The sequence below is a fragment of the Orcinus orca genome, chromosome 3, assembly GCF_937001465.1.
Source record: "Orcinus orca chromosome 3, mOrcOrc1.1, whole genome shotgun sequence".
NCBI classification, from domain to species: Eukaryota; Metazoa; Chordata; class Mammalia; order Artiodactyla; family Delphinidae; genus Orcinus; species Orcinus orca.
In genome coordinates this window covers 156,615,017-156,627,676 of record NC_064561.1, presented here as the reverse complement: position 1 = coordinate 156,627,676, position 12,660 = coordinate 156,615,017, and the positions used below count along the sequence as shown (strand labels likewise).

The 12,660-nt window shown below is 40.4% G+C and overlaps 2 protein-coding genes across 3 annotated transcripts in view; one reads left to right on the top strand and one right to left on the bottom strand.

The window, feature by feature from the left end:
• TTC23L (tetratricopeptide repeat domain 23 like) overlaps window positions 1-8,057 on the top strand; it is a 130,802-nt gene extending 122,745 nt beyond the window's left edge. The window contains exon 2 of the transcript XR_007476451.1: window positions 5,773-8,057. The gene's annotated coding sequence lies outside the window, so the exon portion shown is untranslated. The remainder of the gene's footprint in view (window positions 1-5,772) is intronic.
• A 3,396-nt stretch (window positions 8,058-11,453) lies between these two features.
• The window catches only part of AGXT2 (alanine--glyoxylate aminotransferase 2), a 44,925-nt gene continuing 43,718 nt past the window's right edge, over window positions 11,454-12,660 (bottom strand). For both annotated transcript variants that reach the window (XM_033421284.2, XM_004266011.3), the window contains exon 14: window positions 11,454-12,127. In XM_033421284.2, the coding sequence (XP_033277175.1) occupies window positions 12,020-12,127 (108 nt within the window). In that variant the 3' untranslated portion in view covers window positions 11,454-12,019. The remainder of the gene's footprint in view (window positions 12,128-12,660) is intronic.

Genomic DNA, 12,660 nt, shown 5'->3' with positions numbered 1-12,660 from the left:
AAGTTGCCACATAAAATTAACCATCACAGGAGTTGTAGGTCACTTTTGCAAGAATAGGTTCACAGAAGCCAGCCTGGGGAGTACTGAGAGAGTGGCAGTGAGGAAGTGGCATGGCAGTGCCCCAAGGATTTTTTTCTTAGAAGCATCACTTTTAGGAAAAGGATATACATTTGAAAGAAGTTTTTTTCTGTTTATTTTTTTGTTTTTTTTTTAAATGGAGGGAGAGGCATGTTTTTAGGCTGAGAGGAAGAAGAAAGAAGAATATAGACACTGAAAATCCAGAAGAGAATGAACAATTCAAGCTGTAAGATCCTGGAGCATATGTGTGTGCTGGGGGGAAGGTTTATGTAAAATAATAACCTGACCATGAATGTGATTATCAGCTCTGTGAAGGATGAGGAAGAAGTAGCAGGTGAAGAAGTCTGAGGGATCCGGGAGGAGAGAACACAGTGCAGCAGCCCTGAGATAGGCAGGGGGGTAGGGGGCTGCTGGAGGGCAGCAATGACAGGCGTGCAGAAGCCAGGGAAAGGTGCAGGGCCACCAGGCCAGGACGCAAGCCAGAGACAGGCCTGAGGGAAGGCATCAAACAGGTATTAAGCAGGAGAGTGATATGATCAGAATCCTTGCTGGATAGTTTCAATGTTCTTCTGATAAACAACAGTCACTTATTGAGAGTGAGAAGGGCAGGGGTGTGAACTGGGGCCCTGAGAAGAGTGCATAGAATTGCAGCCCCCTTGGAGGATGAATAAGAGACGCCTGGGAGCCCTCTCAATACCTCCTTCAGATATTACGACCTCACAATTCATCCAAGAGTGGTTTCCTTTTCTTTCTAAAATTACCTCTGGTACTTTATTACCAAAATCTAAATATATATATATATGTGTACATATGTATATATATATATATACACATATATATATAATATTTCTAAACACAGATTTCTTTATATATTATGTCTCTAATTATATATACATTTCTAAATATACAAATTTATATTTCTGAATACACACACATGTGCATGTCAGATGACTAAATTTTTTTTTTAACATCTGTTTTGGGGTATAATTGCTTTACAATGGTGTGTTAGTTTCTGCTGTATAACAAAGTGAATCAGCTATACATATACATATATCCCCATATCTCCTCCCTCTTGCGTCTCCCTCCCACCCTCCCTATGCCACCCCTCTAGGTGGACACAAAGCACCGAGCTGATCTCCCTATACTATGCGGCTGCTTCCCACTAGCTATCTGTTTTACATTTGGTAGTGTATATATGTCCATGCCACTCTCTCACTTTGTCCCAGCTTACCCTTCCCCCTCCCCGTGTCCTCAAGTCCATTCTCTATGTCTGCGTCTTTATTCCTGTCCTGCCCCTAGGTTCTTCAGAACCTTTTTTTTTTTTTACATTCCATATATCTGTTAGCATACGGTATTTGTTTTTCTCTTTCTGACTTACTTCACTCTGACAGTCTGTAGGTCCATCCACCTTGCTACAAATAACTCAGTTTCATTTCCTTTTATGGCTGAGTAATATTCCATTGTATATATGTGCCACATCTTCTTTATCCATTCATATGTCAGTGGACACTTGGATTGCTTCCATATTCTGGCTATTGTAAACAGACCTGCAATGAACATTGTGGTACATGACTCTTTTTGATTTATGGTTTTCTCAGGGTATATGCCCAGTAGTGGGATTGCTGGGTCATATGGTAGTACCATTTTTAGTTTTTTAAGGAACCTCCATACTGTTCTCCATAGTGGCTGTATCAATTTACATTCCCACCAACCTTGTAGGAGGGTTCCCTTTTCTCCACACCCTCTCCAGCATTTATTGTTTGTAGACTTTTTGATAATGGCCATTCTGGCCGGTGTGAGGTGATACCACATTGCAGTTTTGATTTGCATTTCTCTAATGATTAGTGATGTTGAGCATCCTTTCATGTGTTTTTTGGCAATCTGTACATCTTCTTTGGAGAAATGTCTATTTAGGTCTTCTGCCCATTTTTGGATTGGGTTGTTTGTTTTTTTTAATATTGAGCTGCATGAGCTGTTTATATATTTTGGAGATTAATCCTTTGCCCATTGATTCGTTTGCAAATACTTTCTCCCATTCTGAGGGTCGTCTTTTCATCTTGTTTATGGATTCCTTTGCTTTGCAAAAGCTTTGAAGCTTCATTAGATCCCATTTGTTTATTTTTGTTTTCATTTCCATTACTCTAGGAGGTGAAACAAAAAGGATCTTCCTGTGATTTATGTCAAAGAGTGTTCTTCCTATGTTTTCCTCTAAGAGTTTTATAGTGTCTGCTCTTACATTTAGGTCTCTAATCCATTTTGAGTTTATTTTTGTGTACGGTGTTAGGGAGTGTTCTAATTTCATTCTTTTACATGTAGCTGTCCAGTTTTCCCAGCACCACTTTTTGAAGAGACTGTCTTTTCTCCATTGTATATCCTTGCCTCCTTTGTTGTAGATTAGTTGACTGTAGGTGAGTGGGTTTATCTCTGGGCTTTCTATCTTGTTGCATTGATCTATGTTTCTGTTTTTGTGCCAGTACCATATTGTCTTGATTACTGTAGCTTTATAGTATAGTCTGAAGTCAGGGAGCCTGATTCCTCCAGCTTCGTTTTTCTTTGGCTATTTGGGGTCTTTTGTGTTTCCATACAAATTGTGAAATTTTTTGTTCTAGTTCTGTGAAAAATGCCATTTGTAGTTTGATAGGGATTGCACTGAATCTGTAGATTGCTTTGGGTAGTATAGACAGTTTCACAATGTTGATTCTTCCAATCCAAGAACATGGTAAATCTCTCCATCTGTTTGTATCACCTTTAATTTCTTTCATCAATGTCTTATAGTTTTCTGCATACAGGTCTTCTGTCTCCTTAGGTAGGTTTATTCCTAGGTATTTTATTCTTTTTGTTGCAATGGTAAATGGGAGTGTTTCCTTAATTTCTCTTTCAGATTTTTCATCATTAGTGTAGAGGAATGCAAGAGATTTCTGTGGAATAATTTTATATCCTGCTGCTTTACCAAATTCATTGATTAGCTCTAGTAGTTTTCTGGTAGCACCTTTGGGATTATGTATGTATAGTATCATGTCATCTGCAAACAGTGAGAGTTTTACTTCTTCTCTTCCGGTTTGGATTCCGTTTATTTCTTTTTCTTCTCTGATTGCTGTGGCTAAAACTTCCAAAACTGTGTTGAATAAGAGTGGTGAGAGTGGGCAACCTTGTCTTGTTCCTGATCTTAGAAGAAATGGTTTCAGTTTTTCACCATTGGAAATGATGTTGGCTGTGGATTTGTCATATATGGCCTTTATTATGTTGAGGTAAGTTCCCTCTATGCCTACTTTCTGGAGGGTTTTTATCATAATGGGTATTGATTTTGTTGAAAGATTTTTCTGCATCTACTGAGATGATCTTATGGTTTTTCCCCTTTGGTTTGTTAATATGGTATATCACATTGATTGATTTGCATATATTGAAGAATCCTTGCATTCCTGGAATAAACCCCACTTGATCATGTCGTATGATCCTTTTAATGTGCTGTTGGATTCTGTTTGCTAGTATTATGTTGAGGATTTTTGCATCTATGTTCATCAATGATATTGACCTGTAGTTTACTTTTTTTGTGACATCTTTGTCTGGTTTTGGTCTCAGGGTGATGGTGGCCTCATAGAATGAGTTTAGGAAGGTTCCTCCCTCTGCTATATTTTGGAAGATTTTGAGAAGGATAGGTGTTAGCTCTCTTCTAAATGTTTGATGGAATTCACCTGTGAATCCATCTGGTCCTGGGCTTTTGTTTGTTGGAAGATTTTTAATCACAGTTTCAACTTCAGTGCTTGTGATTGGTCTGTTTATATTTTCTGTTTCTTCCTGGTTCAGTCTCAGGAGGTTGTGCTTTCTAAGAATTTGTCTGTTTCTTCCAGGTTGTCATTTTATTGGCATATAGTTGCTTGTTGTAATCTCTTATGATCCTTTGTATTTCTGCAGTGTCAGTTGTCACTTCTCCTTTTTCATTTCTAATTCTATTGATTTGAGTCTTCTCCCTTTTGTTCTTGATGAGTCTGGCTAATGGTTTATCAATTTTGTTTATCTTCTCAAAGAACCAACTTTTAGTTTTATTGATCTTTGCTATCGTTTCCTTCATTTCTTTTTCATTTATTTCTGATCTGATCTTTATGATTTCTTTCCTTCTGCTAACTCTGTGGTTCTTCTGTTGTTCTTTCTCTAATTGCTTTAGGTGTAAGATTATGTTGTTTATCTGAGATGTTTCTTCTCTTTTGAGGTAGGACTGTATTGTTATAAACTTCCCTCTTAGAACTGCTTTTGCTGCATCCCATAGGTTTTGGGTTATCATGTCTTCATTGCCATTTGTTTCTCAGTATTTTTTGATTTCCTGTTTGATTTCTTCAGTGATCTCTTGGTTATTTAGTAGTGTATTGTTTAGCCTCCATGTGTTTGTATTTTTTACAGATTTTTTCCTGTAATTGATATCTAGTCTCATAGCATTGTGGTCAGAAAAGTTACTTGATACAATTTCAATTTTCTTAAATTTACTGAGGCTTCATTTGTGATCTAAGGTATGATCTATCCTGGGAATGTTCTATGAGCACTTGAGAAGTAAGTGTAATCTACTGTTTTTGGATGGAATATCCTATAAATATCAATTAAGTCCATCTTGTTTAAAATATCATTTAAAGCTTGTGTTTCCTTATTTATTTTCATTTTGGATGATCTGTCAATTGGTGAAAGTGAGGTCTTAAAGTCTCCTACTATGATTGTGTTACTGTTGATTTCCCCTTTTATGGCTGTTAGCATTTGCCTTATGTATTAAGATGCTCCTATATTAGGTGCATAAATATTTACAATTGTTATACCTTCTTCTTGGATTGATCCCTTGATCATTATGTAGTGTCCTTCTTTGTCTCTTGTAATAGTTTTTATTTTAAAGTCTATTTTGTCTGATATGAGAATTGCTACTCCAGCTTTCTGTTGATTTCCATTTGCATGGAATATCTTTTTCCATCCCCTCACTTTCAGACTGTATGTGTCCTTAGGTCTGAAGTGGGTCTCTCATAGACAGCATATATATGGGTCTTATTTTTGTATCCATTCAGCCAGTCTATGTCTTTTGGTTGGAGCATTTAATCCATTTACATTTAAGGTAGTTATCGATATGTATGTTCCTGTTGCCATTTTCTTAATTGTTTTGGGTTTGTTATTGTAGGTCTTTTCCTTTCTTATGTTTCCTGCCTGGAGAAGTTCCTTTAGCATTTGTTGTAGAGCTGGTTTGGTGGTGCTGAATTCTCTTAGCTTTTGCTTATCTGTAAAGGTTTTAATTTCTCCATCAAATCTGAATGAGATCCTTGCTTGGTAGAGTAATCTTGGTTGTAGGTTTTGCCTTTTCATCACTTTAGATAGGTTTTGCCACTCCCTTCTGGCTTGCAGAGTTTCTGCTGAAAGATCAGCTGTTAACCTTATGGGGATTCCCTTTTATGTTATTTGTTGCTTTTCCCTTTCTGCTTTTAATATTTTTTCTTTGTATTTAACTTTTGATAGTTTGATTAACATGTGTCTCGGTGTGTTTCTCCTTGGATTTATCCTGTATGGGACTCTCTGCGCTCCCTGGACTTGATTGACTATTTCCTTACGCATATTAGGAAGGTTTTCAAGTATAATCTCTTCAAATATTTTCTCAGTCCCTTTCTTTTTCTCTTCTTCTTCTGGGACCCCTATAATTTGAATGTTGGTGTGTTTAATGTTGTCCCAGAGGTCTCTGAGATTGTCCTCAATTCTTTTCATTCTTTTTTTCTTTATTCTGCTCTGCAGTAGTTATTTCCACTATTTTATCTTCCAGGTCACTTATCCGTTCTTCTGCCTCAGTTATTCTGCTATTGATTCCTTCTAGAGAATTTTTAATTTCATTTATAGTGTTGTTCATCATTGTTTGTTTGCTGTTTAGTTCTTCTAAGTCCATGTTAAACATTTCTTGTATTTTCTCCATTCTATTTTCAAGATTTTAGATCATCTTTACTATCATTACTCTGAATTCTTTTTCAGGTAGACTGCCTATTTCCTCTTTATATGTTTGGTCTGGTGGGTTTTTACCTTGCTCCTTCATCTGCTGTGTGTTTCTCTGTCTTCTCATTTTGCTTAACTTACTGTGTTTGGGGTGTCCGTTTTGCAGGCTGCAGGTTTGTAGTTCCTGTTGTTTTGGGTGTCTGCCCCCAGTGGCAAAGGTTGGTTCAGTGGGTTTTGTAGGCTTCCTGGTGGAGGGGACTGGTGACTGTATTCTGGTGGATGTGGCTGGATCTTGTCTTTCTGGTGGTCAGGACCATGTCTGGTGGTGTGTTTTGGGGTGTCTGTGAATTTAATATGATTTTAGGCAGCCTCTCTGCTAATGGGTGGGTCTGTGTTCCTGTCTTGGTAGTTGTTTGGCATGAGGTGTCCAGCACTGTAGCTTGCTGGTCGTTGAGTGGAGCTGGATCTTAGCGTTGAGATGGAGATCTCTGGGAGAGCTTTTGCCGTTTGATGTTACATGGGGCTGGGAGGTGTTTGGTGGACCAATGTCCTGAAGTCAGCTCCCCACCTCAGAATCTCAGGCCTGACACCCGGCCAGAGCACCAAGACCCTGTCAACCACCCGGCTGCAAACATAGAGTCCTTTCCAATCTCAGCTCCCAAATGGCTAACTGTTTATTTCAGATGGGTAATTGCTGCCTTAAGCTGTTGGTGGCACTGTACCACCTACGGGTAAAATGCATACAGCACCATCAGGAGTTAGTCTTTGCCTTTCAGTGAGGGACACTGTGTTAGGCCTGATGTATATGAGGATGGAGAAGACAAGGTCACCTTGCCAGGAGTTTAGAGTTTGGTTAGGAGATAAGATGTATCCACAGGAATCAACATTATCCCAAGATGGTGAGAGCCAAGTGCAAATAAGGAAGTTCTTAGTTCAAAAGGAAAGTGACACTAAGGAAAGAGTTAATATTAATTGAGCAGCTGTCAGTGTATTTGCTTATTTAAATCCTCCCAAGGGATCCATGGGATTATATTATCCTCTTTTTTGGACCCAAGGAAGCTTCAGCTCAGAGAGGTTAATTTGCCCAAAACAAGTCAGGTGGAGAGCTTGTGCAGGCTCCCTCTGTGACATTTTGTGTTTTCTAGTTGCTGTCTGCAAGGACCCCCTCCCCCCAGCCAGTTCTTGATTAAATTGTGTTTTTGATGTCTCTCTATGTTCTCCATCCTGGATTACTAGCACTGCTGGTTCTGCCAACACTCCTTACGTCTGTCACCAGTCAGACCAAGCTGACCTACCTTTATCTGAACTAAACCTAAAGGTATTGACATAACTGAGCCTTTGGTTCTGTGTCTTCACTCTTGCTAAGTTAGGTGGCCCTTTTGTTTTTGTTGAGATACTTTGTGGTGTTTTGTTCTAGTATTCCTGTTTCTAATGGGCAAAGCTGCACCATTTTTACTGTTTGTGCCTCAGCTGGAAATGAGGCTTCAGCTTTCATTAACCCGAGCAGTCTGCGGCTGCACTGACCAGAGTCTTCAAACCTACCTTTGAAACTTGACTGCAATGCTCTGGAATTAAGTGATGATGAAGTGGACAATGTTGTTGAGATTTAGGTGGGATTTAAAGGTGGAAGAAGGATCAAGTCCTCCCATAGTTTAGAGATACCTTTTGAGGTTACTTTGAATTACTGGAAAGTTAAAAACGACACTGATGTAAAAGATGGAGCTTTAAAACACAAATAAGAGCATAGTTTATTACTGTATTACCAGTTTATCAGTGTTATTTTACATCTCTTTATAATTATTATTATTAATGGTATAAACAAAGTTTGATTTTTTTTTTTTAATTACTCCCTCCTGAGTGGATTGTCATGTCAAGGGTTTTTAAACAGTTGCTAACATTTTAATATTATATTCTCATCACATGATTAACTGTCAGTGTGTTCCTTGTGTGGAAAAAGTTTACGTGAGCTGAGTGTTCATTATCTTCACTTCAGGCAGTTTCAACAAGAAAGGAGATAAAAAAGAGCTTGGCAAGCATGTGGGCTTCTTGTCTTATGTAAGCTGGCTTACATCCCACCTCCTGTGGGTAGAGCAGAAAATGGAAGGGCAAGAAATGGTGGTGCTAAACTCCTACCCATGGTTCCAGATGGAAAGAAGTAGGAATCCATCATGTTTATAAACTAGTGAAAGAAATGAATACATGCTCCAAGGCCACAATGTTTGCCCTTTCTGCTCCATACCTCCGATGGCTTACACATTTTAAATCCCCAAATGCTCTTCAAGAAAGAGGAGCAGTTTATCCTGGTCAAAGCACTTAGATAGAGTTATACAAACTTCATAGTCAAGAAATGAGACCTAGGACCTGGCTACATTTCAGAATTCCATTGCTGGCTTTTACTCTACAAAGATTCCAGGAGGTGGGAGACTAACAGGGTGTACTCCTAGATGTATACAAGATCCTGTAGGACTCAGGAAGCCACAAGGAATATGTCCTATGAATTTATCTGAACAATTAAATCCCTCAGCGTCCTTCCTCCAGGAGAGGGTGTCCTGGCAGGGATCTTGGCCTAAGCATGAAACCTTTTTTTTTAATTTTAAATTTATATTTTGTTGTTTTCCCTTCACATTTTATTAAATTTCTAAAAGGTTATTATAAACATTATTTTCAGTGTTTCCCCCTTTTTCTTTTTTAAAATTTATTTATTTGGTTACACCGAGTCTTAGTTGCAGCAGGCATACTCCTTAGTTGTGGCACATGTGCTCCTTAGTTGTGGCCAGCGGGCTCCTTAGTTATGGTATGTGAACTCTTAGTTGCAGCATGCATGTGGGATCTAGTTCCCTGACCAGGGATCGAACCTGGGCCCCCTGCACTGGGAGTGTGGAGTCTTAGGCACTGAGCCACCAGGGAAATCCCTCCCCCTTTTTCTTTATCTTGAAAGGAAAGAAATACTGAGAATGGGAAGGCCTTGAAGAATAACAAAGAAGTGTTGCCTTTCTTGTCCAATCTCCCTGATCCCATAATTTTCATTCACAAAGAAGAGCAGAAGAACGTACCAGGTAGAGTGAATTATAGGAGCTAAGAACCAATATACATGACATGAAAGGAACAAAGGGAGTAAAGCATGAAAACTTGGTCTGGGGACAAGTTGTGAAGGGTGTTGAATGCCATAATAGTTGGAATTTGGACTTTGTTCCATGAGTAATAGGGAGCCCTCAAAGCCTTCAAAAGATGAGAGATGGGATCATACTTATCCTTTAATTAACTGGCTTTGGAATCAGTGTAGAGAATGGATTGGGAAGGCGTCCAGAATACCAGTTAGGAGGTGGTTGAAATAGTTCAGGAAAGAAGATGACGGCACAAATTAAGGCGGTTTTGGTATAAATGAGCCATATTGGAAAAATTATGTTGGAGAAAGTATTTATGACACTTAGTCATATGAGAGGCAAAAAGATAACTTGGAGAAAAATAATGCCCTAAATGATGAGCCTGAGACAAAAGGCTCATTAATCAAGAAGGAATTCATCATAGGAGAGAAATTTAGTGTGTTTTGTGTTAGAAATGTTGAATTTGAAGTGTCCTTGTGACATCCAAATGAAAGTGTCCAGACAGTTAGAACCTTGGAGTTGGGGTTCAGCAAAAACGTTGAGACTGAAGATGAATATTTGCAAGTCCTCGGTATAGTCGAGATAGGGGAAATCTCCTAAGTGGATGAGGTTGCCCATAGGGAGAGGGTCTAGCATGGAGGAAGAGATGGCCCAGGACAGAACCCTGTCGTGGAGGAGTTGCCAGGGGAGACTAAGAAGGTACCATCTGAGATAAAAGGACCACACTGCAGAAGCCGAGGGAATCAACTCAAGAAGGAGCAGTTGTTGAGAAAGCACATTCAAAGGAAGCGTTAAGTTTTGGCCGTAAGGAAGTCACTGGTGGCCTTTTGAGAAGGCACTTGTCAAGGAACGAGAGGCCAGAATGGGGTCTTAGTTGTTGAGGCACGAACGGGAAGCAAGGAAGCATACAGGAGCACAAAGGCTGCTCTTGGGAGACTCTGTAGCGAAGGAAAGAAGGGAAATATGGCTTGAAAGGAAAAAACTGCTATTTGCATAGTTCTCTAGTTTTTAAGCACTTTTCCGTCTGTTAGACTACTTGATTCCCAGTACAACTCAGGAGGAAGGAAGGGCAAGTACTGATCTGCCTGGGAACAAGATGAGGTTAAAAAGAGATTAAAAGTCTTGCCCAAGGTCATCTGTAGCAAATAAATGGGAGAGCTGAATTTAGAATTCAGGTTATTTGGCTTGTAATACAATCATCTTTCCACTGCGCCAAACAGAGCTTTTCTAAAGTGTTTGCTCTATTTGGATATTGGATACTAGAGGGCATTAAGCTCCTTCTTACAGGGGTTCTGATCTTATCTGGGGGGTAATGGGGGGCCACTGGAAGGTTTTGTGCAAGAGAAGGACATGTTTAAGTCAATGTCCGAGGGAGACAAATCTGGCAGTGAGGTGTAGGTTATCTTAGCGGAACAGACACCTCAGGGGTAAATCATTAGGACGTGGCTTCAAACTGGGACACAGCTTAAATAAACATCAAATTACGGTGCTGAGAAAGTTACTTCCCATTCAGTTCTGTGGATCTTCTGTTTGTGTTAAGGAGAGGGACTCAGCTTGCCAGTATCCTTTTACACCCCTCAAACACTCTGTAAGCTCTTTTTTCCCCCCTAAATTCCCTTTTTAAAAAAATTCTTTTTTACACGGGCCTCTCACTGTTGTGGCCTCTCCCGTTGCGGAGCACAGACTCTGGACGCGCAGGCTCAGCGGCCATGGCTCACAGGTCCAGCCGCTCCGCGGCATGTGGGATCTTCCCGGACCGGGGCACGAACCCGTGTCCCCTGCATCAGCAGGCGGACCCTCAACCACTGCGCCACCAGGGAAGCCCCCTAAATTCCCTTTTGAACAAAGAGAGGACAAGCCTCAGGCTGAGAACGTCTTCAAGAAACTGTATTTTGCTAGACCTGAATTACATCGTTTTGCGTTCACTCTATTTTATGAGCACTTTCCAGTTGTGACAAGTAGTACTGATTTCTCATCTATTATAATGATAGAAACATTACTATCAAATACATCTAAGTAAAAAAAGTCAGATTAAGGAAAAATATTAAGTCAATTTTAAGACAAATAGTGCATACATACGGGAAAGAAGCACTATGAATGTGCATTCTGATGACTATAAAGTTGGGGAACTTCTGGTCTTGGAGACTATTATAATAGGAGTAACGAGAATTTAGTCCAGGGTGAGATGATGGCAGTGGAAACAAAGGAGGCTCTGATAGACATTTTAGGGGAGTTAGAGGAGAGGACAGTTATCTACATGGGGTATTTTCTGCATAATTTCCCAGGATGCTTATGGCTGCAGTAAGAGAAAACTTAAATGAAAAAGGCTTGTGCGATGCATTGAACTTATTTTCTAACAAGAAGCCCCAAGGTAAGGGGGCTCCAGGATTGGTTAAATCAGTGGCCCTTTGACATCACTAAGGACTCAGCTTCGCTCCACCTTCCAACCTCAGCAAATAAGCTCGTCCTCAGGACTGCAAAGTGGCTGACGGTGGTTGGAGCAGTCCTACCCTGACATCTGATGCTTCAATGCAGGACGAACACATCTCTTCTGGAGACGAAGAGCAGAGGATGAAGAAATCTTTTCCTGAAGGCACCTCCACCAAAAGATTTTCCTGCAGGAATCATGTCACATATCAGGTGTAAACATTCACCGCAAAGGAGAATAAAATTAGCATAACTAATCTAGACTAATTAGGATTTATTCTCTGAGCTAGGGATACAGACCCTTTCCTGAGGGATGGCTTTCTCAAGGTAACAGGGGCTCCATTAACAAATATGGCCGGTAGGCAGTCAACCATTTACAACTTATACCAGTGGTTCTGAAATTTCTCAAATTAACCCTTGAACATAAGTGGGAAGTTCTTGAGGCTTGTGGTTCTTTTTTCAAAAAATTATTTGTCTTGGCTGTCCATGTGTTGGATTAAGGCAGAACGGAATACTTCCACTGCAAAATCAACTTCTGGTTTCGTGATGCACATCGAGGGTGCGATGCGGAATGTCTGAGGAGATAAAGGAAAATAGAGCAACGGATCATCATAGAATCAACTACGACTTAAAGGAAATGCATTAGATTAAGAATCGAACACCTTGTTTTCATGACATTCCTTATGTTTCCCTCAAGGGCTCGTCTCCTCCTCCCCAGTGCTGTATCCAGGCCATTCGTCCTCTAGTCTCAAAAATTCTGGTACCATCTGCTCAGCCCCTTTTCCTTTTTGTCACCTGCTGACCTCCTGGTCCTTCCACCACCTCCACTGAGGTCTTAGGCCTCTATCTACCCTCCGTTTCTGCCATCACCGAGGTTGCCTTCTGTGGCCCTGTGTGCAGCCCAACAAACTAGCGTCTCAGTTTCTTGATCGCCACGACGCCAGGAGCCTTCATCTGCATCCACTCACACCCCAGGCCAGCACCACGGGCCTCCTCTTCACTAGGGATTCTTCAATTTCTGATTCCCAGTGCATCTGCCCTTCCCATGAAAACTTCAGTCTCCTCCTCCCTCCATGAGCTTCAGGTCCGTCACCCCACTCAGATCTCA